Source organism: Aspergillus wentii (assembly GCF_001890725.1).
Source record: "Aspergillus wentii DTO 134E9 unplaced genomic scaffold ASPWEscaffold_1, whole genome shotgun sequence".
NCBI classification, from domain to species: Eukaryota; Fungi; Ascomycota; class Eurotiomycetes; order Eurotiales; family Aspergillaceae; genus Aspergillus; species Aspergillus wentii.
In genome coordinates this window covers 4,151,075-4,176,647 of record NW_024467832.1, presented here as the reverse complement: position 1 = coordinate 4,176,647, position 25,573 = coordinate 4,151,075, and the positions used below count along the sequence as shown (strand labels likewise).

At 49.2% G+C, this 25,573-nt stretch overlaps 11 protein-coding genes across 11 annotated transcripts; 5 read left to right on the top strand and 6 right to left on the bottom strand.

The window, feature by feature from the left end:
- Positions 1-404: 404 nt before the first annotated feature.
- ASPWEDRAFT_99575 (response regulator) lies at positions 405-2,274 on the top strand (the record flags this gene model as incomplete). Its single annotated transcript, XM_040839671.1, has 2 exons — positions 405-1,823; positions 1,879-2,274. Coding segments are annotated over 2 exons (1,815 nt in total), but the record flags the coding sequence as incomplete, so codon positions are not given.
- A 16-nt stretch (positions 2,275-2,290) lies between these two features.
- ASPWEDRAFT_276974 (uncharacterized protein) lies at positions 2,291-2,756 on the top strand. Its single transcript, XM_040833029.1, has one exon. It carries the CDS (start codon positions 2,401-2,403, stop codon positions 2,665-2,667), a length of 267 nt encoding a protein of 88 aa, XP_040695269.1. The 5' UTR covers positions 2,291-2,400; the 3' UTR covers positions 2,668-2,756.
- A 386-nt stretch (positions 2,757-3,142) lies between these two features.
- ASPWEDRAFT_35169 (mitochondrial 37S ribosomal protein mS45) lies at positions 3,143-4,872 on the bottom strand. The gene is made up of 2 exons (XM_040834164.1): positions 4,169-4,872; positions 3,143-3,959 (listed from the first exon to the last, which is right to left on the bottom strand). The coding sequence occupies exons 1-2, from the start codon at positions 4,676-4,678 to the stop codon at positions 3,273-3,275; spliced, it is 1,197 nt and encodes a 398-aa protein (XP_040695268.1). The 5' UTR covers positions 4,679-4,872; the 3' UTR covers positions 3,143-3,272.
- Positions 4,873-6,169: 1,297 nt separating this feature from the next.
- Positions 6,170-8,032, bottom strand: ASPWEDRAFT_167604 (uncharacterized protein; the record flags this gene model as incomplete). The annotated part of the gene is made up of 1 exon (XM_040830172.1): positions 6,170-8,032. The coding sequence occupies one exon, from the start codon at positions 8,030-8,032 to the stop codon at positions 6,170-6,172; it is 1,863 nt and encodes a 620-aa protein (XP_040695267.1).
- Positions 8,033-11,145: 3,113 nt separating this feature from the next.
- ASPWEDRAFT_48134 (mitochondrial 37S ribosomal protein bS16m) lies at positions 11,146-11,683 on the bottom strand (the record flags this gene model as incomplete). The annotated part of the gene is made up of 3 exons (XM_040837063.1): positions 11,146-11,187; positions 11,281-11,476; positions 11,607-11,683. The coding sequence occupies 3 exons, from the start codon at positions 11,681-11,683 to the stop codon at positions 11,146-11,148; spliced, it is 315 nt and encodes a 104-aa protein (XP_040695266.1).
- Positions 11,684-11,842: 159 nt separating this feature from the next.
- On the top strand, positions 11,843-13,083 carry ASPWEDRAFT_35166 (NADHX epimerase). Its single transcript, XM_040834163.1, has 5 exons — positions 11,843-12,059; positions 12,127-12,235; positions 12,296-12,361; positions 12,422-12,516; positions 12,579-13,083. Exons 1-5 carry the CDS (start codon positions 12,048-12,050, stop codon positions 13,008-13,010), a joined length of 714 nt encoding a protein of 237 aa, XP_040695265.1. The 5' UTR covers positions 11,843-12,047; the 3' UTR covers positions 13,011-13,083.
- Positions 13,084-13,263: 180 nt separating this feature from the next.
- ASPWEDRAFT_101851 (WD repeat PLAP family protein) lies at positions 13,264-15,777 on the bottom strand (the record flags this gene model as incomplete). The annotated part of the gene is made up of 3 exons (XM_040827422.1): positions 13,264-15,122; positions 15,190-15,643; positions 15,730-15,777. The coding sequence occupies 3 exons, from the start codon at positions 15,775-15,777 to the stop codon at positions 13,264-13,266; spliced, it is 2,361 nt and encodes a 786-aa protein (XP_040695264.1).
- A 1,276-nt stretch (positions 15,778-17,053) lies between these two features.
- Positions 17,054-18,351, top strand: ASPWEDRAFT_167600 (WD40 repeat domain-containing protein; the record flags this gene model as incomplete). The annotated part of the gene is made up of 6 exons (XM_040830171.1): positions 17,054-17,063; positions 17,123-17,236; positions 17,290-17,329; positions 17,384-17,479; positions 17,535-18,157; positions 18,215-18,351. The coding sequence occupies 6 exons, from the start codon at positions 17,054-17,056 to the stop codon at positions 18,349-18,351; spliced, it is 1,020 nt and encodes a 339-aa protein (XP_040695263.1).
- Positions 18,352-18,791: 440 nt separating this feature from the next.
- On the bottom strand, positions 18,792-20,437 carry ASPWEDRAFT_167599 (putative RNA binding protein; the record flags this gene model as incomplete). Its single annotated transcript, XM_040830170.1, has 6 exons — positions 18,792-19,490; positions 19,551-19,623; positions 19,678-19,738; positions 19,795-19,832; positions 20,244-20,329; positions 20,399-20,437. 6 exons carry the CDS (start codon positions 20,435-20,437, stop codon positions 18,792-18,794), a joined length of 996 nt encoding a protein of 331 aa, XP_040695262.1.
- A 329-nt stretch (positions 20,438-20,766) lies between these two features.
- On the bottom strand, positions 20,767-22,904 carry ASPWEDRAFT_272418 (alpha-actinin, sarcomeric (f-actin cross linking protein)). The gene is made up of 2 exons (XM_040832975.1): positions 21,291-22,904; positions 20,767-21,240 (listed from the first exon to the last, which is right to left on the bottom strand). Exons 1-2 carry the CDS (start codon positions 22,761-22,763, stop codon positions 21,034-21,036), a joined length of 1,680 nt encoding a protein of 559 aa, XP_040695261.1. The 5' UTR covers positions 22,764-22,904; the 3' UTR covers positions 20,767-21,033.
- Positions 22,905-24,577: 1,673 nt separating this feature from the next.
- ASPWEDRAFT_147345 (aldo/keto reductase family protein) lies at positions 24,578-25,498 on the top strand (the record flags this gene model as incomplete). Its single annotated transcript, XM_040829524.1, has 2 exons — positions 24,578-25,093; positions 25,163-25,498. 2 exons carry the CDS (start codon positions 24,578-24,580, stop codon positions 25,496-25,498), a joined length of 852 nt encoding a protein of 283 aa, XP_040695260.1.
- Between the last annotated feature and the right edge of the window lie 75 nt (positions 25,499-25,573).

Here is a 25,573-nt window from a genome sequence, read left to right as displayed (position 1 = left end):
CCAAGGCCGAAGAAAAAGATAAGCGAGTCCAGCGATCAGACGACCCTATCATCAATTCCACTCCATCGACCACCGGAAGAGGGCAGGAGTGCCAGGACCAGCCGTTTGTGAAGGGGAAAGACAATAGGATACAACCCCAGGACTCGCGCGACCCTCAACCTGTTGCCGTTTCCCCACCAGAGACACCTCTGACGAACGACTTACATACCCTCCCCTCTCCTTCCGTGACTCCCTCGACTCCGGCTTCAGACCAGTTCATCTACACGACTGCGCCCCCGTCAGTATCTTCCAAAGCGCGTGAGCGCCCGGGGAGCACTATCGTTGAGCCTCAATTGACCCCGTCGCTGGGTACCGTCACGGAATACCCCTCGAAGCAGCAACAGCCTAGTAATCCACCATTACTCACTCCCTCTGCCTCGAAGCGTCCCAGTATAGTGACTCGTCGACAGTCTCTACTTCCACCTGGGCAGCAACATCTGATAAACGGTCTGCTAGATCCAGGCATCCTTTTCCAAAACGGTGGCCCCGCCAACAATCGCGTTGCCACCGTCAACCCGGAAATGGTAGCCCGCAAGATATGGGTCAAACGGCCAGGTGGATCGGCCACCTTGGTGCCGATACTGGAGGACGCAGTGGTCGATGAGCTGCGTGACCAGGTGATTATGAAATATTCCAACTCGTTGGGGAGAAACTTCGATTCGCCCGATATTGTCATCAGGATTGCACCCCGGGAAGGCACCAATCGACAGCCAGTTTTGGACCGGATATTAAGTCCTGAAGAGCCATTGATGACGGTGATTGATACCTACTATCCGGGAGGGCAGAAAATAGAGGAGGCGTTGGTGATTGATATTCCGTCACGTAAAACACCAAAGCCTTCTCCGCGTCACTCGGTCTACTATCATCACTCTGAGCCCGGCGAGCATGGGGAGTACTTTCCTCTCATGCCGGTCAATCCTACGCCCCCTACGCACCAGTCCAACTCATCGAGCAATGTCAATTCTCACCCTGCGCCTTCGATATCAATCCTCAGCACAGGCATGGCCCCTCCACTCCCATCCCCGGGCAGTCGTGGCACCCGGCATGGCCGTCGACCTCCTCTCACGCGGCATGCAACAAACTCGCCGACATTGCTTGGCCAGGCAACGGCTCCACCAGAAGCCGGTGTTTCCCCTGTTCAACCTGCGCCACCGGCCCCCTCAGCTCCTACGCCTCCAGGCCCTCCACCTGACTCCCCCCAGACTACCAAGACACATACGCCCCCGACAGCATCTCCGCGCACGCGCCCTCCTGTCAAGCCGAAAAAGGGCAGCAACTCGCAATCGTTGAGCGCTGCCTTTGGTGGGCTCATTGATGGCACTGTTCCTCCGATCAACGTTCTCATTGTCGAAGACAACATCATCAACCAAAAGCTGCTGGAGGCGTTCATGAAACGCCTTAAAGTTCGTTGGAAATGCGCTGCCAATGGTGAAGAAGCTGTGAAGAAGTGGCGCCAGGGTGGATTTCACCTTGTACTGATGGACATCCAACTGCCCGTGATGAACGGACTTGATGCGACGAAAGAAATCCGAAGATTGGAGCGTTTGAATGGAATAGGTGTCTTTCCCAAGACTGCCTCTGGACGTTCAAGTGCCGCCAGTGCAAGCGCAACATCTCCAGCGGAACGACCTCATGAACCCAGATATTCTTTGACCCAGGAAGACACGTTGGATGATCTCTCTCTGTTCAAGAGTCCTGTAATCATCGTTGCTTTGACAGCCAGCAGCTTGCAGAGTGACCGTCATGAGGCACTCGCTGCTGGCTGCAATGATTTCTTAACCAAAGTATGTCATCTATTTCTAGTTCTACCGATTATACCTTGCTAACCTGCACCTTCAGCCCGTTGGCTTCCCCTGGTTAGAACAGAAGGTGACGGAGTGGGGATGTATGCAGGCCCTGATCGACTTCGAGGGATGGCGGAAATGGCGTGGCTTTGCAAATGACCCTAAGCCTGACCATGAGCCTCCGACTACTGATGGACATGCTAGTCCCATGCAGGTAGGCACTAACGGCGTACCGAAGACAACGGCCCCTGCGACACCCTCATCTCTTCGCAGTCCAGCTCCCCAGGAGGTTGAACGTGATCCTATTGGGGACAACCCGGAATTCATTTCACCAAATCTCCCCGAGCAGACGGACATTATTCCTCGACAAGTTCCTGATAATGATTCGGCAACAGACTACCCTGCCAGTCCAATGTCATCTGCAGTTCCCGGGGACCCAGGCGTGGAATGATTCCAGAACCACAGTAAATCAATCCCATAATTTTTTTCGCTAAAGCGTTACCCAAGTCATTCAACCAGTTTGACAGTGTACGCATACATAGTCTTAGGTTGGGCTCATCGTTGTCCTCCCTCCTGAATGTTTTCAGCTATTTGTGTCTACCCATTGGATACCCAGCATAGCCCGTTTGTCTTGTTCACCCTGTCGTTTGATATATTTCATTTCCTGGTCCGGATAGGCGTTTCTTTTCATTCAACTAACCAACCATCAATCGTGTATTTTCCTTTCGTCAATTGGGAGGTGTTCTGGAGGGAGGAAATGCTGCTGCTTTTTCTGATGCTTTTTTTTTTATCTGGTTATATACGCACCATCGCGGAGACCATACGTACACGAAAAAGGATGTGAACATTTTTGTGTCATTTTATATTCTGCTTTATCTTCATGTCTATAGTATCTAGCTTAAATAAACCTTTGTTATTTGGAAATTCACTTTCTATTCTTGCAATTATTGTACTGCATAATATTTAGCATCTAGGGTTGCTATCTCCCTCGTCAAGTTATAGCCGATCTCAGAGTAGATTCTTCATGCGCTGAGGCATTTAGACCAGACTATATTTTCCATGGTTATCCTTGAATCTAAGTCCAAGTCCAGGGTCAAAACACGATTCGCATGAGACTCATAAGTATGACGGTTACAAAGTATCAAAATATAGCTCAAGGCGTTTATATAGCTGCTAGGTGACGGTTATATATTACCGACTGCTTATGCTCGTTATAGTATTTAACACAAAATTGATGTAAACTGAAGTGAGATGCACTGTTGACTAAATGTAATGCACTGTTTTATTTGGAGAATTTCATGTTGTAATAGTGTAATGTAGCATTGGCTGGTGTTGTTAAGACATGATATAAATACAGATGATGCTAAAACCCTCGACACGACATATATGTACAAGTACATCAACATTAAAGTAGTACTGTCACAGTGGTGAAAATGAATACACCATAGTTTAAACCTCAACACGAGTGGGAATCTTAACTTGTCCCTTCCTACGATCGTAGTTGGGCACACCGTATCTGCGGCCGGGAGCCTTGGAGCCCCGTCCGTCGTGGCCGGTGGTCTCCTTGCTAACCACGACATCCTTGATACGGAATTCGAAGCGCGACGCGTCGGGCTGGACCTTGGTGGTCTTCTGCTCGATGCGCTCCTTGGCGAGTCTCTTGCGCTCCTGCTCGGCTTCTTCCTCCTTTCTTAGACGCTCACCGTAGCGCTTCCAGACTTGTCGTGTTTCAGGGTTGTTGATGCGCTCACGCTCGTGTGCAATCAGGTGGGGGTGAGGAATTCGCACATCAGCAGGCTGCAGAACTTGCTGCTCATCGTTGCCCTTGCCCACGTGCTCAATTCGGCCAGGGTTCTGGGTGATGCTGCTGACAGCCTCATCAGGGTTGGCTAGAGCCTCGTTGACCTTCTCGTGCTCGAGAGCCGGGGCGGCGGAAAACACACGACCAGCATCAACACGAGTAAATTGCCGAGACTCGGATACAGGGTAGAAGATTTGAGGATCCGTAAGACGGTGAACAGGAAGGTCGTTGATAGACTCGTGTGGTCTCCTGCGAGCCTCGCTTCCCTCTTGCAGGGGGGTTGTGGGAACCATCTCATGGATGGCGCGGGCATATGGCAGAGCCATAGGTTTACCCTAAACATCACCAGTCAGCATAAAGAACAACCATGACAAAGTGATGTTGGCTTTGAAAAATAAATCAAATTTTGCAGATCAGGAAAATTGCATGTTGTAACCATGTAGGTGTCTTAAAGACTAATCGAATTTTTGTTTTGTCTCATCATTGCAAGAGGGAAAGAAAAGTCAAGGGAAATAAGGAGCTGGGAAGAAGGATAGTCGCATACCTGTTGTTTCCATCGGCTCTCCAACTCCACCAACCTAACCACAGCCGCAACTCTCCTCATATCCACACCGAGGTCGACACTCACAGCACGCACACTCTGCTTCTCAGCAGTGACCCGTCTGTAGATCTCATTACGCAACTCCTCACTCAGGATATTCTCACTGGTAAAGTGCGGGTTCAAGGGGAATGGCTTCCTCAATACGGTGTCCGGTACCGACGAGTCCTCCCCAGCAAATCGACGATCTTTCAAGGAGCCGACGTAGTTCGGTGTTCCGGGAGTGTGGTGCTTCAAGGCAGTTCCCTCAGTGTTGAGCCATTCGAACATCTGGGCACGCTGCCTTGTTTGAGTGGCCACGGTGGAAGAGAAAGGACGGGAGGATGAAGAGGAACATGATGTGAGCTTGGAGAGGGAGGAAGCTGATGAGGAAGAGGAGGATGTGGCAGAAGAGGAAGAGGAGATGTAGGGGAGGAGGGAGTTAGAGACAAGCTGGTTCTGTATTCGGGGAGGCATCTTGTGTGAAGGATATTATGGAGGGATTGGAGTCAATTACGTGACTCGAAGTCACAAAACCAAGAGTTCTGATTGAACCAGCAATGCAGATTCCCAGAGACAAAGGATTGAAACGTCTCAATGGGGAATATTGTGGTTGGTTGTGGTTGGAGGGATGATGCGGATGTGAAGGGGAAGATGGAGGAAGAAGCGAAGAAACTTTTCTGCGTCCGCGTTGTGGTCTGTGCAGGTCACGTGATCAATAGCTCAACAAGTGAGCCAAAACTACAAGATGCCACTATCGAATACGAAGACTCCAAAGAAGCAAATACCAAAATATAGAAAAAAAATAGTAAGTCACAGTTACAAATTGGGTCATTTGTATCAAGTACATATGGTAGCAAATTTATCACAAATCAAGAATGTAAAACATAGGTAAACACGCCTCTTTTTCGTTCATCCCCGTAAAAAATTATAGAAGAAACATTGAAAGATCCAGTATAAGCCAATTGATTGAAGCAATGGAATTAGAAGAAGAAAATAAGAATATAAAACGACAATAGCAATGCAAAAGAAGAAAGTGAAATCATGAAGCAATGCGCTACAAAAATCAGGCCAACAAGAGCCGGACGCCTCTTCCCAGTCCGAGGAAGAGTATAAAGATCCCAGGAATGTATCTCAGTGTATCCGTATAAAGCAAACGCCTCTCACAATGGGTGTCCAGATCAATCCCTTTTCCACATGCATCTGTGTGTTCGATACAATCCAAGGGCGAATGAAGAAAGAAAGACAGGATGATTATAGCAAGGCACCGTGAACAGTGCCATGCAACATGATCGTTTGTGAATCGAAAACACCAACAGTATATGTGAGATGGACAATAGCCACCTGCAAAGCAATAGCAACGAATCCCCACCCACGTCTTAATGCATTGACAACCATCCAGAAGATATAAGGATGCCATGAAATGGATGGATGCAAGAGGGAATCATTTTCACCGAAACAATAGACAGGACGAAGAAATAAAAAAGGAAGTAAAAGAAAAAAGACAAGAAGGGGAGAGTAAAACAAAGAAGAAGCCCTCAGGATAGCAACCCTTGAAAGGGCATTGTAGAATGCAAACAAACACAGAATGTAAATCACAGCAAACAAAGCATAGGGTATGAATGGTATGACGAAACTTGACGACAGGGGTAATGAATCAGGCGAACATTTGCTACGCAAATCCTTGAGAGCTTCTCGAGTGAAAGACAAAGCACATGAAAATGCAATCCTCCCAAAGGCAAACGAAACGAATACAACAGCGCCCATAATCCCATGCTGTGCGAATGTAAAGGATAAAAAGCAAAATAACAGACGTATAGAAAAAGAGTTACCATAATCCTTACTCCCAGGAGGAGTGGCCCCTCCAAATGCTGATCTAGCTCGTGAAAACCAGGAATCCCAATGCGCCAGATACCCCAGTTGTCATCAAACATGCCGGACATTATTTCAAAGCGAAACGTGGTTATTTTACCGACCCATCATGTAGTCGGGATAATAAGAGTTGAAGCCTCCCATGTTTGGTCCTGCATTGCCGCCATTGGCGACTCCTCCGAGTGGGGGAGTGGGCGACATCATCGCGTTCGCACCATTGGTGCGGATCCCCAGCCCAGTGTTGGGGTTGAACGAGCCATTGCTGGGCATGGGTGCGTGAGGGTTGCCTGATGGGTGATGGATGGGCCCATTATTTCTCAAAGCCAGCGGCATCACGAGACCCGGAGGCGCGGAAAGGCCCGGGGGCGGACCGCTCACCGTCGAAAACATATGGCTATTGTGTACCCCGCTTAGATTGCTGCCTCCAGGAACGGAACCTGTAGGAGTCAAGGGGGCAGAAGGGTTCATGCTGCCCGGCTGCCCAGAGCGGACCCCCAGGGGGTTCTTTGAAAAGCTTAGACGGATGCCGGTCTTGACGCTGTTGGAAAGCTTGTAGCCGTAGAGTTCATTCAGGGCCTTGCTTGCCATAGCCACTTCATCAAATTCCACAAAACACATGGGTCCGTTCTGTTTGTTTCGAAAACATAGTCGCTTGTACCCACGTTGTTTGGAGAACAGGGCCTTGAGTTCTTCCTCAGAAGTGTCTGGGGGCAGGTTGCCCACGTATAGGGTGTTGCATGGTGGGTTCAAATCGTTGGGGTTTGCGGCTGGGAGACTGTGGCGGGGGTTATGCTGGTTTCCATAATGATACCCAGGATTTCCATTAATGCTGCCATTATTGATGGTTTGTGGGAACGCAGAAGAGGGTGTTGGAACACTCATCCGCGTTGAACCCCCTGTGTAATTCTGCAATGGTGGGGAGGACATGTTGGTCGAAAGTGACATGTTTGCAAACCGGTTGGTGGGGATCTGAGGATTCGTAGACCGGCGAGGGATCGAGACTGACCCCGAATGACCGTTCTCAGCATACCCAACGGGATCCTTGAGGAGTTCACCAGTATCCTCATCGGGGTCTTGGTCAATCATGGATTTTCCACTGACGCGCGGAAGATCATTGACGCCGTTTCCGATCGGAGACTGCGGGGAGAAGATGCTGTGCAACCGAGAACCGGACTCGGATGACGGGGGCAACGCGTCGTTGTTCGACGAGTTTGTAGCTGTGAGTCTCTCCAGACTTTGGAAAGTGCCGTTGAAACGCGATGACTGACGCGACACGGGACCGTTTGTTGGAACACTGCCCAAGAGGCCTCTGGTATTGGTGTGGTCGATTGTATTGCGCCTGGCATTTTGCAGACTTGAACCGACGGGGCTATGGAAGATATCCACGACCATGGTCGCGTCGTTTTTCGAATTCGGTTTGCCATCGAGCAGTGACCTCGCCTCTTCTGCAGCGGCCAAAGTATTGAAACGTGCGATCGCACTCAAAAACCCGTTATCCTCTGGCAAGTCGGTCGACACAAAATCGGCATCAACAAAGTCTTTAGCGAAAAGGAGCATGCTGCGCAAAGCCTCGCGACTCGTGTTTCTCGGGAGCTTTCGCATCAAAATCGCGCCACCACTAGCCCCACCATTTCCTGCTCGAGTGAAGCCGTTGAGGCCCTGAGGCGACCGGTCGGAGTCGCCCAAACGCATGGTGCCGGGAGATACGCTGTCAAACGAAGTGGAGGGACCGATCGGCGAGAAAGGGTATGAAAAAGTAGAGCCTAGCGAAGTTGGCGCTTGCGACGCAGTGGGACTATACACGTCGGTCGACATCGCATTCTGGGATGTCGAGGGCGCCTGGGAAGAGGAGAGCGGGAGGTGAGGCGGCGACGAGCCGGAAGACACCGAACCCGTGCGGTGGGTAGTACTGTAGGACCCTGGACTGGTACGGGTAGACTGATTCGAACTAGCACTCATGCCTCGAAATCGATGCGATGGATTATATCCGTGAGAAATTGGCCTCCCGAAAATGCTGAGGATGAAAAGAGATGGTGTGTTTGCGTTTTTTTTTATTTCTTCGTTGGGGATAGATGATGGATAGGAACAGTACCCAGAGACAAAGTAATCGAAACACACAAGACGCGACCAGACACCAATTTCACAAATGATGCGGTTTCTTTTTTTTTTATCCTTGGATGAACGAATCCCTCATCGGAAGCGATGGAGTTGTGAACGGGATGGCGCGACAAGCTCCTGAAAGTGTAGAAGAGGACAATGCGTTAGAGCAGGATATGAGATGGAATTGCGCGGCGAAAAGCGATGGACCAACGGCGGGATGCGATCGATGCGAAAGAAAAAGGAAGAGGAGGGGAGGTGGGAGGCGGATGGCGAAGGCGAAGGCGAAGGCGAAGGCGAGTGAGGGGAGCGGGAGGAGCAAGATGGTGGGAGGGGCGAGAAAAGAGAGAAAGAAAAAAAGAAAGAAAGAAAGAGATGAAGGATATAAAGTTTTTTTTTGAAGAGAAGAGATATAGAGAGAGAGAGAGAGAGAAGGATAAGAGAGCGGGGGAGGGGAGAAAGGAAGTTGGCAGAGAGAGGGAGGAAGAGGAAGAGAGAGAGATGGGAGATGGTGATGGAGGAGGAGAGGAGATGGGATGGGAATGGGAGCGTTAGTTGGTTAGTAGGGAGTAACGGAGCAATTACGGTTAGTCCTGATTAGGCCCCGTCGAGTCCGGAACAGTCTTAAACTTGGAGGGTGGATGGGGGTCACAAACGGTATTATTACGCCTGGATGGGCGAGAAGGCGGGTAAGAAACGGTATTGTCTGGTCCACGGATCGAGGATGTTTCCGTCCCAGGGACTGAAGAGGAGAGCAGAGAATAATAGGCAGGCTAAGAGAAGAGAAAGAGAGAATAGAATAGGAAGATGCGCGCGAAGCAGTCCAGAACAAACACGACAACGCGCTATCGAGGGCCGGTCAGAGTCGATCACTTGAACCAGGCACTACGAGGACCACTAACTACATGTGCAGACAAGCATCCGACGAGGTTGGGATCAGGGAAGAAGATTCTACATAATAATACACACAGAGAATATCATAGACTGACACTGACACTGACATGTACCTACCTGTACATTACATACATCCATGCGCCGAGAACAGCGACAGCACCGGATGCGAACGTGCCAAAGTGCGTGGCCCGTGGGTGGAGGAATGTGTCTGTCTGTTGGGGATGTGGAGTTGAATCCACCGATAACAACAGAAATAGAAATCATCTCGATAGTATCTACTATTTTGTGATTCTACTTCTGACTACCAACTAACGACTTTATTCTCTGCTTCAAAAACCTCCGATGAAGAAGACAATTGCTGTTTGGTCGGAGAGACGTTGGACAGTTGCCATATTGTGGCAGCTTGCGTCAGCCAGTCGATTCCGATAAGACAGGGGATTCAGTCTGGTTTACATTTATGCTACATCCTATTTCTTATCGTACATCTTCTCTTTTCTTATTATTCTCTTAATTCTCTAGGTTATTCTCTCTAGGTTATGATACTGTACTGTCTCCTACCGGAACGAAAAAATGCCGGCGCACAAAAGGTACTGTACATACCATCGAATCCGTCTAGATCGTACCTACTTGTTCCCATCCATACAAAGACCCGGTAACTATCGACATTCTGGATGATTGATCTGCCTGTCTTTCCATTAAGCTTCTTGGGTGATGTCTTAGGTACCATCTGCCTTGATCATGGGATGACTCTGGGGAACGGGTCGACTTGTTCAATGGCGTCAACGGCGTTGTACAAGAACCAGTGGAGGCTTAATAGGGGGGGGGGATGTCTTGTCCCTGGTATGGCCATGAGTGACTGACTCATGGTAGTCAACTATCCATCATGACATGTGCTGGGACTATCAGGCAGATACTGATATACTCGTCATCTCCATCTGATCTGGAATAATAGGGGGCACCTTATGTATCAACCTACCTAGTAAAAGGTAACTACCGGTATTATCAAGAACTCTGAATATCCCGCACCCCCAACCAAACCCTACCCTACTAACCCGGCCTGCCCTATTAACCCCCCAAGATAATAAATACAGACAGGGATGCACCCCGTCGATGCCTGAACCGCACAAAGGCACAAGCGGGGCCCTGTAGTGGCTTGTCCTGGATCCATGGAAAGCCCAAACTCTGCTGGCGGATCTGCCTGCTGAGTCGACAATCTCGACTGCCTCCGCGGGCCAATCACCGCCCCTCCTGCAGGTCGACTGCACAAGCCCTGGTCGGTGCAGGTTTTGGGGCCGCTTCTGGTTGGTCCGTGGGTGGTGTAGACCTTAGCTGAGTCTACTGATAGTGGGAGGATCATGGAATGATATGTAGGTACCTAGGTAGGTGCCTCAGGGCTATTGATACTGATTGATTCATCATGATCCAATACACTTGCGGTTGACGCACAGGGGACAATTGCAAGTGAAAAAATCGACATAAACTTTATCATGCCAAGATGGTTCCTGGTATCGTATCTTGCAAGGGCTCGTCCTGATATTCTTATTAATCTGCATGGTCACGCTCTGAACTCGTATTGCATATCAGCTCATATGCCATCAGTCTGTCATCAGCATACACGGCGTCATGTGAGGTATTGGTATTCCAGCAGAGGTCCTGTAATTAAACTCATGCCTCATGATCCAGTCTTTGTAAATGAGATGATAGACCGAGGCAGTTAGAAGCCATATGTGCTTGGGGTTAGTACTTAGCTCCCTTATAGCAAACGATGCGGAGATGATGCCCACCCAGTTAGATAGATAAAGACACAATATAACGACTTCATATCTCACAGATATAATAAACAGCCCATCAGGCCAATAATATACATACAATAAACCCGAGTTATATCACCCAAGTAATCCATCAATAAACGCCACAAGTTATGCCAGTAAACGTAAAAAGAATATCTCAGCCCAAGCACAGTATTTCACACATATTCCCGATGCAAGGCCGCTTGTTCAATTCCCTTCGAATCCAATTCGAGAAATTCAGGCTACTAAGCCCATCATTCGATCCTCAAGGGGAAATCCAAAGCACCCAACTTAGTTCTGGGGTTGTTGCTTCTTGGGTTGAGAGAGTCCAGCCTGTATCATTGACCCCGTTAGTTAATTGCTCGATATCATGCGTACTTCCATCTATCTCCATCTCCACCACCCATATAAGGATAATAAACATACCAAACCCAATAACCTCCACACAGAATCGCTAGGCTGTGCACCCACACCAAGCCAGTACTTTGCTCTCGAACGGTCCAGAGAAATCTCCTTGAATGCCCTGGCGCTGCGGGCTTCCTCGTCGGACAGGTTGGTAGGGCGTTGCGGAACGGGGTTAAAGGTGCCAATAACCTCCAGCGGCTTTGCGTCACGAGCTGTCCTATAAATTGGAAATATATCAGTTATACTGCTTAATTTATATTTCTGAATATACTTCGGTAGACTGGGTTGCACGGTATCTCCATATAAAGTAGACGGGATAACATTAAAAAATCTCAAAAAACACGTACCGTGCCTGCGCAACAATAATGTTATAAAAAGGCTGGTGCTTATTGCCGAAGCGAGACAAACGAATCCGAACAACCATCTTGACGACTTGAAATAGCTGCTATCACTGCTGGCAAGCGCAAGAAAACAAATTGGATTACTCGCTCGTTCTCTTCTCACTGAAAGCCACTCCGCGGAAGTTCGAAAGAGGATTCGGCGGAAGAGTTATTCCGACAATGGCGGAATGCGGACTAGCGTCGGGCGGTGGAGGATGATGTAATGCTGTCTCTTGTCAATGATCATACATCTTTTTGGCGATTTATTGTTGCGTCTCGTCGTTGAAATACTCTTTTTTTCATTGAGCTTAGTGCTGGAGGCTGCATTGTATGATACGTCCACTATTGACCAGACGGTTCCAGTCTCCTCTTCTTTCCGCAGTTCGTTTCTATAGTAGAACAGCCGCAATGTCGCTAAAGGTACTCATCCCACCAGAAATACCAGCAGAGTATCCTTATCTATCATACTAACTGTCTTGACATCTAGGCAATCTCTTCCAAAGATGCTGCTTCGCTTGATAAAGACCTCATGAGCATAGGAGGCTGGTCATTGGACCAATTAATGGAACTTGCGGGATTGTCCGTGTCGCAAGCCGGTAAGAGATAGTTATTGAGATGGATATATCGTGGACAGACCGTTGATATTGCTCATCTAGTCTGGCGTGTCCATCCCCTCAGCGCAGGAAAGAATGTTCTCGTTGTCTGTGGTCCAGGTAACAATGGTAAGTGTAGCTTTGAGTTCTCATCAACCCCAAATACATACATCTAACCCATTCAACCAGGCGGCGATGGTTTAGTTGCAGCTCGACATCTCGCTCAATACGGGTACACTCCGTCCGTATACTATCCCAAAGAAGGCAAAAACGAACTCTACCAAGTTAGTTTCCCCCAGTACAAACCCACCAACATAGACAAACCATTTAACACGCCCATAAACAGCGCCTCAAAACCCAACTCCACAACCTCTCAGTCCCCTTCGTCCCAGACTTCACAGAAGCCCTCAAATCAACCAACTTCATCGTCGACGCCATCTTCGGCTTCTCCTTTGGCGGCCCTCTCCGTGAACCCTTCCCGTCTATCATTTCTCAGATAGAATCTACATCTGTCCCCGTGCTTAGCGTTGATGCGCCCAGTTCGTGGGATATAGAGAGTGGTCCGCCGAAGGAGGGGCCCGGGGCTAAGTTTATGCCGCAGACGCTGATTAGTCTGACGGCGCCAAAGCCGTGTGTCAAGTATTACCAGGGTAGGCACTTTCTTGGTGGGCGGTTCTTGACCAAGGAGATCTTGGAAAAGTATGGGCTGGACTGTCCGGAGTATCCGGGTATTGATCAGATTGTTGAAGTTGGTGTCAACACGGAGGGAAGACTTTGAAGCAGCCAGGGAAATGAAACTAATGATTTGGCATACGACGATATTATATAAAAAGGGAGAATTTAAAGTCAAGAGTGTTATGTAATTGACAACTCGAATAAAGTGTCCATTAATTTATGCGTAGAAAGTGCATAGTCGTCGTTAAGAATTCGTCTTGTCGACAAGAGCAAGACGAAGTAAAAATAAAAAAAATCTATGATCACTCATGCTGGTCGCAGACCATCTGAGCCATACCACGCAAATAATCTAAAATTTATGCCATCGATTCTCTGATTTCGCCAATCACACCCTTGGTCCTCGGTTCCTTTCCAAGACCCGACCCCGAAATATTGGTGAGAATGCCTCCGACGTCGTATACTTCTTTCGCAGCAGCCTTGACCTCCTCGCCCAAAGCCTTGATCAAAGTGCCCAACGCAACGAGGCAGCGGTAGACGGCCTCTGAATCCTTCTCGGCGGTGACCATCTTGCTCAATTCCTCGACGAGCACAAGTCCCCGCTCCGAAGACTCAGGTGCCTTTTCTCTTCCTTCGGTAGTGAAGTAGACCGCGTAGTTGATGTAGAGCGTCGCGACAGCAATTGTGAGATTGCGGTTCGGGGCTCCTCCACTTCCTGCCAGAGCTGACTTGACCGCTGCCAAGATCTGATCGAACCGACTTACGGCGAGATGACGACCGGCATCAGTTTCGAATAGGTTGGCTAGCATCCGGACCGACAACATTGCGTTGTTCACGTTAAGAGGGTGTTCGAAGACACCACTAGACTGGACACCAGTAACAAGATCCTGACCGCTGTAGTCTGCGGTAGCGATCACAGGGGTTGCAGCAGCAAGCACCCGAAGCAGATCCAAACCAGGCAGCCGGTTTGTGGTGGGCCATGCTGTTGCAACCTTGAATAACATAGCCACACCAGATCTCACGGCTGGGGAATCTTTAAGGCGTCCGGATGACTCTAATTCATTGCACAAAGAAACCACCGTCGCTATTTCGGAAGGACTTAGAGACACATCTTTCGATCCAGAGGATACTAGTTGCTCATTCAGCTCCTGCAACTTCTTGGAAACGACTTTGAGATTGGCGGATTTGATGGACAGATATGACTTCTGGGGGAGGACTGCGGGTCTAGATTCGGGGGCAGGGGGTGGTGGGGGAGAAGCGCCATCTCCCGGGCGGTACCGTCTTTCTGTTCCCCAGGGGTCAGCGCCTGCTGGTACTGGCTCCTGGGATTGACCGAGAGTTGTGCCTTGCGTATTCTGGACAATAAAGTTTGCGACTTGATCGAGGTAGCTGATGGGTAGTTCGTTGTCTTGGATGAATTTAGTCGCAGCGTCGTACGGATTCTGTGAGACGTTAAAAGGCAGTTTGAGAGGAGGCTTTCCGTCTTCAACATCGACGTCGAAGACATAGTCGTAGTCTTGACCAAGATATTCGGTCTTTTTCCCACTGCTGGAGGCTGCATCAACCACTGTTCCTACTGCGATCCACTCCCGAGTTGCCCCAGACCATGTGTGAGCAGTCACGCTTCCATCGGTCTCTCGAATCATCTGCACCTGACCCTCTTTCGTACCGGATCTCTGCTGGAGGAATTCGGGACCAGGAAGCTGCTCCTTGTTGATCTTTCCGACTTGTTGTTCTGGGATCGCAGACTCTTTCACGGTTTTCTCGAACTGTTGAACCACCTCCGGAACGGCGTGGCGCTCTTGGTCTCTGGTAAAGACCCGAGTGATGCGGTCACTTGCACCAGTTACAATATCGCCATTTTCCTTGCATGCCGCAACGCCCCATACGGAAATCGCAGGGTGAGTAATTGTTTGCACACATTGTGTTCCGTTCCACACCCTGACTGTTCGATCTTCTCCGGCACTTACCAACTCACCGGAAGGTAAGACGTCCAGCGAATAAATGAAGCTCTCGTGGCCGAGAAGTTCAGCAACTAGCTGTCCTTGTATAGTGTAAAGCCTAATTACGCCATCGTTTCCTGCCGAAGCAAAATGGGCGCCGCTCGGATGTGTGGCAGGAAGCTTGCAGAGAGCCCTTACGACATCTCGGGAGTCTTTGATACTTCCCAAGAGGGCGCCAGAGGTGTTGAATATCCGGATTATTTTGTCAGCGCAACCTAGGGTAATGAATATTAGTATATGGAAAGAATGTGGTAGTCCTTGCAACCCACTGGAATAACTTACCTGTGATGATTGTGTCCTTATCATAGGCCAGCACCGTCCAAACACTTCCTTGGTGGTTCTCTAGCACAACGTCGCATTCCCATTTACCAACCCTCCACAATCTAGCTGTAGAATCCCAGCTGCCACTTACAATCCATCCTCCCTCAGGGCACACGTCTAATGCACAGACGTTGCCCATGTGACCCAGGAGCATCGCGTCCGCATTGTCATCTGCCGCCTTCCCAGGTTGTCTTGCATCAATGATGGTATCCTGCCCGCCAGAGATTACAAGACCTTCAGGAAACTCGGATGTTGGGGGATAATATGCCAAAGCGTTGATGAATGCTGTGCCGTGAGTGGAGATGGTGTAGTCGTAAGTTGGCGGCGGGGTAGAGGTAAGCTTCCAGACCCGAACACTGGCATCTCGCGAAGCCGAAAGCACCGCATTGGGGTTGGGGAAGGCTACGGCGCGAACCTGGATTGAAGATCAAAAGTTAGTTATTAATTTTCTTTTGTTGTTGATGGCGATGTTGAGACTGCAGTCATCTCCGGGGGACTTACATCATCGCCGTGGCCTTCCAAAGAAGCGGAGATCTTGAAGTCAGGCATACATAAGACTGTGACAGCAAGACTTGTATAAGGTGAAGAGAGATGAGGAAAAAGATCTTCAAGGGAAGCTCTGAAAATAGAATGACAGGTAAGAAGAAGAAGGACACTGTTTGGTTCAGATAGGCTGATGGGGGTCTCTGGTTAATAATAACAACAGAACCCCGGAGAAGCGCTGGGACACATCATATCACGTGGGCGGTGAGCCCGGGGGGTCCTGGGCTGTATAGAATCTGGTAGAATTCGAAAATTTCACTCTTTATCTTATGAAATGTCTAATATTCTGCTGTATGTAGTAGCTATAGGCATCAATGATGATGCTCTTTACTGTTAAGTTGATGGTTGCTGTCGTGTCATATAGCCAGAGTTGAGTCTCGATGAGCTACGGACTATAGCACTCTGTACGGGGTACACCTGTTCAGGAGACCCGATACAGACTGTTGCTGGTATAAATGACTCCATCTGGATCCTTAATCCGATATATCTAACAGACTGAAATGGCATCCCAACATGATATGTGATTGTTGAGTCCGGTAGCGGTGATGTAGCAACATCGACAGATCGGCGGTGAGGATGACATGTCTCTCTCGGCCTGGCTTCTTGAGATGTAGAAGACCAATAAATAGAGTCAACAGGAATAGGGATATCCGAGATAGAAGCCAGATATCTTCTTCTTGATATCGCATATTCGCTCTGTCGATGAAGACGAGGTCCAACTACACCCCTCACGTGCCCTTGCCCTAGCCCGCATCCGGCCTAGCGCCACACGTCGGACATTTCGCAGACGAGTTGATATCAAGTCGTCGTTCTGTTGAACAAACCGCCTTCAGTCTCGATCTTCGTGGGCTGGACGTCGTCCGTTTGTCTTTCTTTCCTTTCTTCCTGGTGTTGCCAAAAGGGCTGGTTGGCGGAGTCTTCTTGTTTTCTTCTTCCTTCGTCTTCGTTTCCTATACTTGATTCCCAATTTCTTTTCTCATCCTTGTGTCTTTGCTCCAAACAACCATCATTTTGTCCCTCCACCAACCCCGCCTTTCTGATGACTTGACGAAACTGACGAATTTTCTTCTGTACTTCTACGTATACTGAATATTTCCAACGTCTTTTCTCAAGTCTTTATACGACCTTTTCTTTTTTCCTATTTGTACTAGTGCATTGGGTCGAGATCCCATGTTCGAACATTTGATCGTTTCTGTCTAACGGCCGCATGGAATAAGAATCTCGTTTACCATTTCGAGGAAATCAATATTTTACTACTTAACAACTCAATTCGAAGTTTAAAATGGCTTCAGGTAAGATGAATGTTTGCGTATACTGGGTGGATGGTGATGGCTGATAGGCCATTGTACAGACATCCCGAAAGTCGTGCCTCTGACTTGCCACGGACATTCTCGTCCTGTGACGCATTTGAGCTTTTCCTCCACTGTAGAGGATGACCAGTATTACTTGATCTCCGCATGCAAGGGTATGATCATTCCATCTCGGTTGCCAGCAGGGCAAAGCTGACAGGGTTGACAGACAACAATCCCATGCTTCGAGATGGTATCACTGGAGACTGGTATGTGCTCCCTTTTATTCACTATCAATCAGTGTACCTCTAACATTATTCTAGGATTGGCACGTTTCTTGGTCACAAGGGTGCTGTTTGGCAAGCTCGGCTTTCGACAGACGCCACTATCGCAGCAACTGCTGCTGCGGATTTCTCTGCGTGAGTTCAGACAGCTCTCAAGACTGCTGGCCCTCCACTAATCTACGTGATATAGCAAGGTTTGGGACACCCATACCGGCGAGTGCTTGCACACTCTCCAGCATTCGCACATTTGTCGCTCGGTTGCATTCCCCATCCAGCCTTCTCCCCAGGTTCTAGCCACGGGAGGTAGCGAGAAGAAGCTGCGCATCTTCGACCTGTCACGAAGCGGAGGCAGTAACAGCTCTTCGCCCACATTCCCATCGAGCGCAGAGAACAGCCCTAGCTCGGTGACGAGCTACGAGATCGGACCCGGTGTCCATGGGGGTACGATCAAATCCATCATCTGGAACCAGGACTACAATATCCTCACCACCGCCGCTGAGGACCGTAAGATCCGATGGTGGGATCTCCGCTCGCGCCACCCTGTCATTGAATACGCCGTGGAAGGCCCGATTGGCAGCTGCGAGCTGAATAGCCTTGCCGTCCGTCCTAATGACCCCGGTATCCTCGCCGTCGCCGCCGGAAAGAGTGTATACCTCTTTGACGGCATCACCCCGGGACGCCTGCTCAAGAAGATGGATTTCAGATACGAGGTGGCCAGTGTCGCGGTGAACAACGAAACCGGTCGATTGGTCACTGGTAGCGCCGATGACACCTGGGCTCGAGTATATGATTTGCACACAGACGAAGAACTCGGTACGTTGACCATTCCCTCCTTGCTGCACCTATTCGAAAGCTAACAACCTATATCAGAGGTCCAAAAGGGTCACCACGGCCCCATCTGGTCTGTCAGTTTCTCCCCCGACGGCAAGCTTTACGGCACCGGAAGCGAGGACGGAACAATCAAGTTGTGGAAGGCATGCAGAGAGCCTTATGGTCTGTGGCGGTAGTGAGTAGCCGCTTGTTCGCTACTGCTCTTGCCGTTTGTATTTATCGCCGGTGTTTGCATCTCTGCTGTCACTCCCAATTACATTTTTAGTGGAGAGCCATGTATGTATCTACAGCTAGCAGATTTAACACCGGATAATACCCTTTATCAGTATTTATTCAATCGACACCTTATAATTCGAGCAAATATAAAGCACAAGGGACTCCAATTTACACTCGAGTTGAGCATAGCGTCCGACCTGAACCTAAGGAGAATATATTCTAAGTTCAATCAAATTGAACACGGAGAGGAGTAAATCACATTAAAATGTAGCTTTTCGAATAACCCAATCCTCCCAGATCAATGCTCATAGCAATTTGCAATTTAGATAGAAAAATGAAAATGAAAATAGCAAGGGGTGCACACAAAGGTCGTCAATATGCACAACGAAGTGAATCGGGTCTACTCGATCATGTCGACATCGTCGTCACCAGCCGGCGCGGTAGTGGCCGGTGCAGCAGCCTGCTGTGGCTCCTCAGGGACAGCGGCTGGCTTGTCAGCCGTTTCGGCACCCCCGTTAGCACCACCCCAGTAGTCTTCCATCTCTTGGTCGAGCTCTTCCTGTGTCTTCCGGGGTCTGCCGTTGACTGTGCGGCGGCCGTCCGATCGGTTGTTGTCGTTGGTATTGTTGTCGCGGCGGCCATCGCGGCGGCGTCCGTTGCCGCCTCTGCGAGCCGGCGAGCGCTGTCGCTGGCCGGGTACGTACCGATCGATGTTTTCTGGAGCAGGCTTAGATACGTCGCTGCGTCGGCCGCGTCCACCACCAGCAGCACCACGACGTCCACCACGACGGCGTTCGCCGTCACCGTCGCCTCCCGGGCTAAGACTCCGGGAATCGCGAGGTCGCTCGACGCGATCCATCAGACTTCCTCTCGGTCTCTCAACATTGTCAAACGGGTTGCGGTCTCGTCTTCCGGCACCGGAGGCAATAAGGGTCAAACGGATCGGCTGACCCTTGGCGTTCGCACCGTCGAATTCGCTAATGGCGGTTCTGGCATCGCTGGCGCGGTTGTAGGTAACAAAGGCGAGACCTTCGGAGCGTCCTGCTCGGTCGTAGACAAGCGACAAGTTGGTCACGGGTCCAATCTGATTGAACAATTCCTAAAATAGATTTCCGTCAGATGCATGACTCACTTTGGGGCCAACTTGATAATTGCCTACCTCCAAATCACTCTCGGTAATATCGTAATGGATGTTCTCGACGCGAATCTTAGATCCCGATGGACCGTTTCCGCTGCAGAAGTAAGTAACAAGGCGCATATAAGATCAGATCGACCAGTCAACATACTGTTCCAGCGGCGGCGAATAACGGTCACCACGCGGACGGCGAGCGCCTCGGGATGGGCGTGCTGGGGAAGCTGTTAAAAACAAGATCTTATCGCAAATGTCACGGTTCAAAACGCACTCTCTCTGTCGTCTTCGTATTTGTCGTGGACCCAATCACTGTTGCAAAGCAGCAAACATCAGCACTCTCTCCGAAGCAAACAAAACACGTATAAGAGGAAGGGGGTCATAATTACAGATCCAAGTCAACGCGATCTTCTCTCTGGGGCTGTTGCAATCGCAAAAAGACAGACAAGGTCAGCTCGAAGTCAAACTAAATGTATTTGAAATGTCTCCATCATTCTGTGCGGCTCTTCGTCGCCTTTCGTCTGCTCAGGAAAAACAACAAAGACGGACGAGACCAGCGATTTTTTTTTTCTTGTCACGATGCGATAGGAGGGCTCGAAAGGAGAACAGGAGGGAGGACCTGAACAAGGATGAGAAAAAAGTCAAAATAGTCAGCCCGCAAAGTTCTTTCGCAGAAAACAACAAGTAAGATCCAAATCCAGGATAAATAGATACCTTTTTCACGCCATCACGGCGACGACCTTGACCCTGGCCTTGACCTTGAGGGCGACGGCCGCCACGGTTTTGCCTCTGCTGCTGAAAAGCGTATTCTGTTAGTTAGATTCGATCGCGAAGTTGAAGCATTATTGACTGAAACTGCGGGAGCTGAGGCAGCTTACAGGACGCTCGGCGATGATCTCATCCAGGCTACGGTCCATCTTGGACACGCTGTGAAGGGAATTTCGTTGAGGAGAAAGGCGGAATATATGATACGAGGATGAAGGGAGTCTTGGACGCGCTTCAATCGCGAGAATCAAATCAATGGAGGTTGAAGTTAAAGTAAACTGGGGAAGATGGATTCCCCCAACCATGGATGAAACATGGGAGCTGATCAGGTCACGTGATACATAGCCACTTTGCTGCGTCCCGATATTGATTCTATTTAATGATTACGAGAGACTGATCTAATTGGATAGGGAGTTTGAGAGTTGAATAATAGTTATCAATGGTTTTGATTGTATTTAGTTACTTCTGCGCCCCTGGTCATGTAGTACACATGTCCAGTGGCTGAAGCCTGAATAGAGGGCAACGGTGGGAAAAAACATGTGAAAGAGAAATAAAGAAGAAATGGAAAGATGCAATACACAAAACAAGAAAAAGGACTCATCGAATGATAATCCCGTATGCATGGTCGCCGGTCAAGAGACAAACCCTCAAACCCTCCTATTAGCTCCAGAAAACACCAGTAGCAGCACCCATTAGAAAAGGAAAAAGAAATCCCGAACAACCAAAAATGCTGTGAGGAAGAATATACTTAGTCCTCTCCATTGATAGACACGTCGTCATGGCCCTCGCGCTCGCGCTCTATCATCTTCTCCATGAAGCTAATGTAGTCGTACTTGGGCAGATCCCGGTCTTCCTTTGCGTCGAATCCTTCATGTGCCGGCATAGTCGAGACAAGATGTTCAATAACCTCGTCTGGAATAAGTGAATGTCGAAGATCAAGTTCGGTAACGTAGGGCTGCATAAATGTGAGTAAATAGAATGGAAAACCCGTCTTTGGAAACGTACCTTGCCATCTGCCACCTCGCGGAAGCTCTGATAAACTTGCTCTGCAGTATTCTGGTCCTCGGTAACGCTGACCATAAATCGAATGAATTGTTCGAAACCGACGCCGGCATTTTGTGCTAATCTAGCTGGCCCGCACGTCTCAACGTAGACCTCATGCATCTCGTCTTCATCATATACAAGACCCAAACTGGCCAGGGCAGCGGAGAACTCAAGCTCCTGGAGAGTGTTGGAAGAATCACGATCAAAATGCCTGAATACCGACTCAAACTCTTCCAGCTGAATTGGTGTTAGGTTTGTCATATTCCGTGCCACAAGCTGATTGTCCAGGAATGCAAGCTTCTTTGAGATACTTGATTTCACCAGGCTCAGCTCGTACGAGAGTTCGTCTAAGGTGTAAGTTGTGAAGTCGTTTTCTTCAATGTTCGCCTCGGCGCACTGCTCGTCTAGCGCGGCGATGGTATCTAGGAACGCATCGAGGGGAGGGAGGTTGTCATTGAGTCTCTTAACATGGTCTAGTTGGTCTTCTACATCACCATCAAGGCCGGAAATGGCAAGAGACAAGGTTCTCAGTGTTAAGGCAAAGTCATTGGCCTTGTCAGCGAATGAACGGCGGAGAGCGTTTTTGATGTCCCGAATCGTCTCGTTAATCAGTTGACTACGCTCATGCTCGTCTCGTGTAAGACATTCCCACTCTTGATCGCAGACTTCCAAGCGGAGCTCTGCTGGAGGATCATAAGGACGAAGCCGGTAAGTGCTGAGTTTCGTTTTGATGTTTCCGAGCAGAGCAGCGAGATCTGACTTTTCGGCGACCCATTGTCGCTTTTGATTTCTCTTGTACAGAGAGAACTGAAAGGCTTGGTCTTTGGCATCCTTGTAGGTTCCTTCGAATGATGAGTTTCTCCAGTTGTCGCGCTGGGCCCTGATAAGACGAAGGAGTTCCTTCATCCTCAGTTCATAGGAGTTTTGCATTTCCCACGCCCCGTGCATGTTGTTGATGAACTTCTCCACTCGTCGACCGGCGTTTTCCACTCGCTCCAACTGCGAAAAGGCATGGAACCAGTAGGCGATATAAGTCATCAGGGAGCGCTCATCGGGCTTCGCTACATCGCAGACATCATCCACATCGAGCAAATCGGGGATACCGATCTCGTTGGCAGCGATGTCAAAAGCCAGCTTCATATTACCACGGTGGTCCTTCTTGTCGAGCGCATCAAAGTCGATCAAATCGGGCCGATGAATATCCAGCAGCGCACAGAAAGCCAAACCGTCGTTCCAACTGCTGGAAAAGTCGCGGACCTCCACCCCTTCGTAGCAAGCGGTCTTTCTCTGACACCACAGCAGCAGTCCCTCCTTCGCGGTCATACCCTCCTCGTTGATATCGCTGATGGTGAATCGTAAAATGAGTGTCCATATCAACCCAAGGATAATCTTTCGGTTACCATCCACGATATCTTCAGCGCCAATGTTGGTCATCGGAATCCGCCTCCCCTTGATAAAATCGAGACTCTTGTTGACATTTTCGAACCGCTGCACACGGAGCTTTGGTCTCGCGGCATATTTACCGAGCGTCTCCCCGCCGAGGACTTCGAGCAGATGAATAAGGATAACCTAGAATATATCGGAGAACACACGATCAATCGGCTGGTCTTGGGAGGGAACTTTGCGAGAGGGGTAGAAAAAGGGCCAAGGGACTCACGCCATCGGAGAGGTCGAAGACGAGGTCATCGATGGTGATACCCCGAACCTTGATCTTGTCATTGAGCCTATTGGTGTTCCTCGAGTGTCAGCTGCATCATCCATGAGGATTCAAGCGCATCCTGCAGGGGAAGAGGGGGAGGGGTGAAAGGCAGACGGCGTGAGAAAGAAGGAGAGGGGCACCCACCATTTGGTAAAAGTCTTTTGTTGCACATTAATCCATTGCTTCTCAACCGTCAACATGATTGATGATTTACAGTGATGGGGACATCCAGGGCTTTTTTCAATATTTGGGAAATAATATTTTTTCTTTCGATTTTTTTCTCTTCTTCTTTATAAATGTAGTCGCAATAATAAATGGAAATGCAGATTGGGGATGGTGGAGAGAGGAAGACGCTTCCAAAAAAGGGTAGGCTGGGCTGAATAGAAAGGGTAAGATCGTCACGCTTCGTCAGATTACTGTACAGCGAGTGAAAGAATCGGGCATGAATAGATGGATATTATTAGCTCGTTAACAGTAGCGGTAGTAGTGACAGTTAGCAGTCAATCTAGTTAGTCTGTAGGCCTTAAAAAGCGTCGATGCCACGCCAGGTTCAGTCGAGCCAGGGGCGGGGAGGCAGCGAAAGTGGACAGCTGCTAAGCGCTTGTCAACAAACCATTGGCCTCCACAGCAACCGCCCTTCCAATCATTCCTTTGGCTGACGCCGTTGGAATTCTGCTGAAATGAAGACGATTATTTTTAGCTGGAATGATCAAGGAGAAAGCAATTAATTATTGATGGGTCGGAGAGGAGTCATCCTTGTACGGAGAGTGGATGAAGAGATGGGGGTTCTACTGTCAAGTCCATGGTGTCACGGAGGGTCAGGGGTGCATTCTGCATATCAAAGTCAAGATATGTAGTAACTCGACCGGCTTCATCTGCTCTCTGCCGGTGCAATCAGTGCAGCTGAGCAAGGGATATCTCTCTTATTACTGTCTCAGCCACCTTGAATCGCTTTGAATCACTGAATTCCAATTCGAGTCGTGGCCCACTCTAGATGGGTCTATCGTAGAAGTGGGTGGAATGTCGATGAATCAATGAAGATCCTCGGGAGTCTAGACAAAATAAATCTCCTATTCCTTTCGATAGTCAAATCATACAGGAATTTCAGTAGTCAATGTCAGAAGAAGATCATATATCGGGAAATAATGAAGTCATCTAGCCCCTGTAATAGCGATGCATCCGACAGAACCAGCAGGTCATTAATCAGCTGAAATGTCGATGCACAAGAGCAATCATATTATCATATTTTGACAGATAATTGCATGGTATCATCTATCCAACAATCAGCATAAACAAACGCCACTGGACAATCAGCAAATGGTACAATATCCAGGCCCGATGATACGATTCGGATCGCGATGATATCATTTCCGCGAGGTTCGACGGCGGGGCAAGCTTGCAGCGGCCGACGCCAACCACCAATTCTTCTCTCTCCCCGCTCCCATTGACTCACCAGACAAAGAGCGTTTGCAGATTGAAGCCAGTTTAAAGACCGCCTGTAAAGTTTCTTCCATTCATCACGATCCAGCAGTCGACGACAACATCCAAAATGTCCGCGACTTACGCCATCACCGACCTCCTCCCCCTCCCAAATTCCTCGGTCAGGATTCCTCGTCTCGGTTTTGGAGTCTACCGGTCTCCAACCAACGTGTGTGTGCAGTCGTGCCACAAGGCTCTTCAGGCGGGCTACCGACACATCGACACAGCGCAATTTTATGCAAATGAAAAGGAAGTCGGAGATGCCATTCGCACATCGGGTATCCCTCGCAGCGAGATCTTCGTCACCTCCAAGATTCTGAGCCCCGCCGGCTCTCCCGAAGCTACCTATAACAAGCTCCTCGCGAGTGTCGAAAAGATCGGCGGCCCAGGTGGATATGTTGATCTGTTTCTCATTCACAGCTCCAGCTCTGGCTCATCTGGCCGGAAGGAGCTGTGGCAGGCTTTGGAAAGACTTGTGGAGGAAGGCCGAGCAAAGAGCATTGGTGTGAGCAACTTTGGAGTGCAACATATCGAGGAAATGAAGCCATATGCCAAGATCTGGCCACCGCACGTAAATCAGATTGAGGTGAGTTTTTTTCCTTTCCCAGATTTCCTGACTCGATAAGGCGCAAAAGCTAACTAGGAGAATTTGTAGCTCCACCCATGGTGCCAACAGCGCGTAATTGATGCGTACTGCAAGAAGAACGGTATTATTGTCGAGTCTTATTCCCCGATTGTGCGGAACTATAAAGCTAGCGACCCTACACTTGTCGACCTGGCGAATAAATACGAGAAGACCACCCAGCAGGTCTTGATACGCTACGCATTGCAGAAGGGATGGGTACCACTCCCCAAGACCGATAACGCAGACCGAATCAAGGCCAATGCCAATGTATTCGACTTTAATATCAGCGAGGAGGACATGGCCGTGTTGAATGCCCTCGATCAAGGAAGCGCCGGGGCAATTGTCGAGGCTGTTGTGAATGAGTGAACCACCTGTACATATCGGATTCACTCCTGTTCATGGTTATGAAGCTCATATATTTCTTAATTTCTCTCACAACCT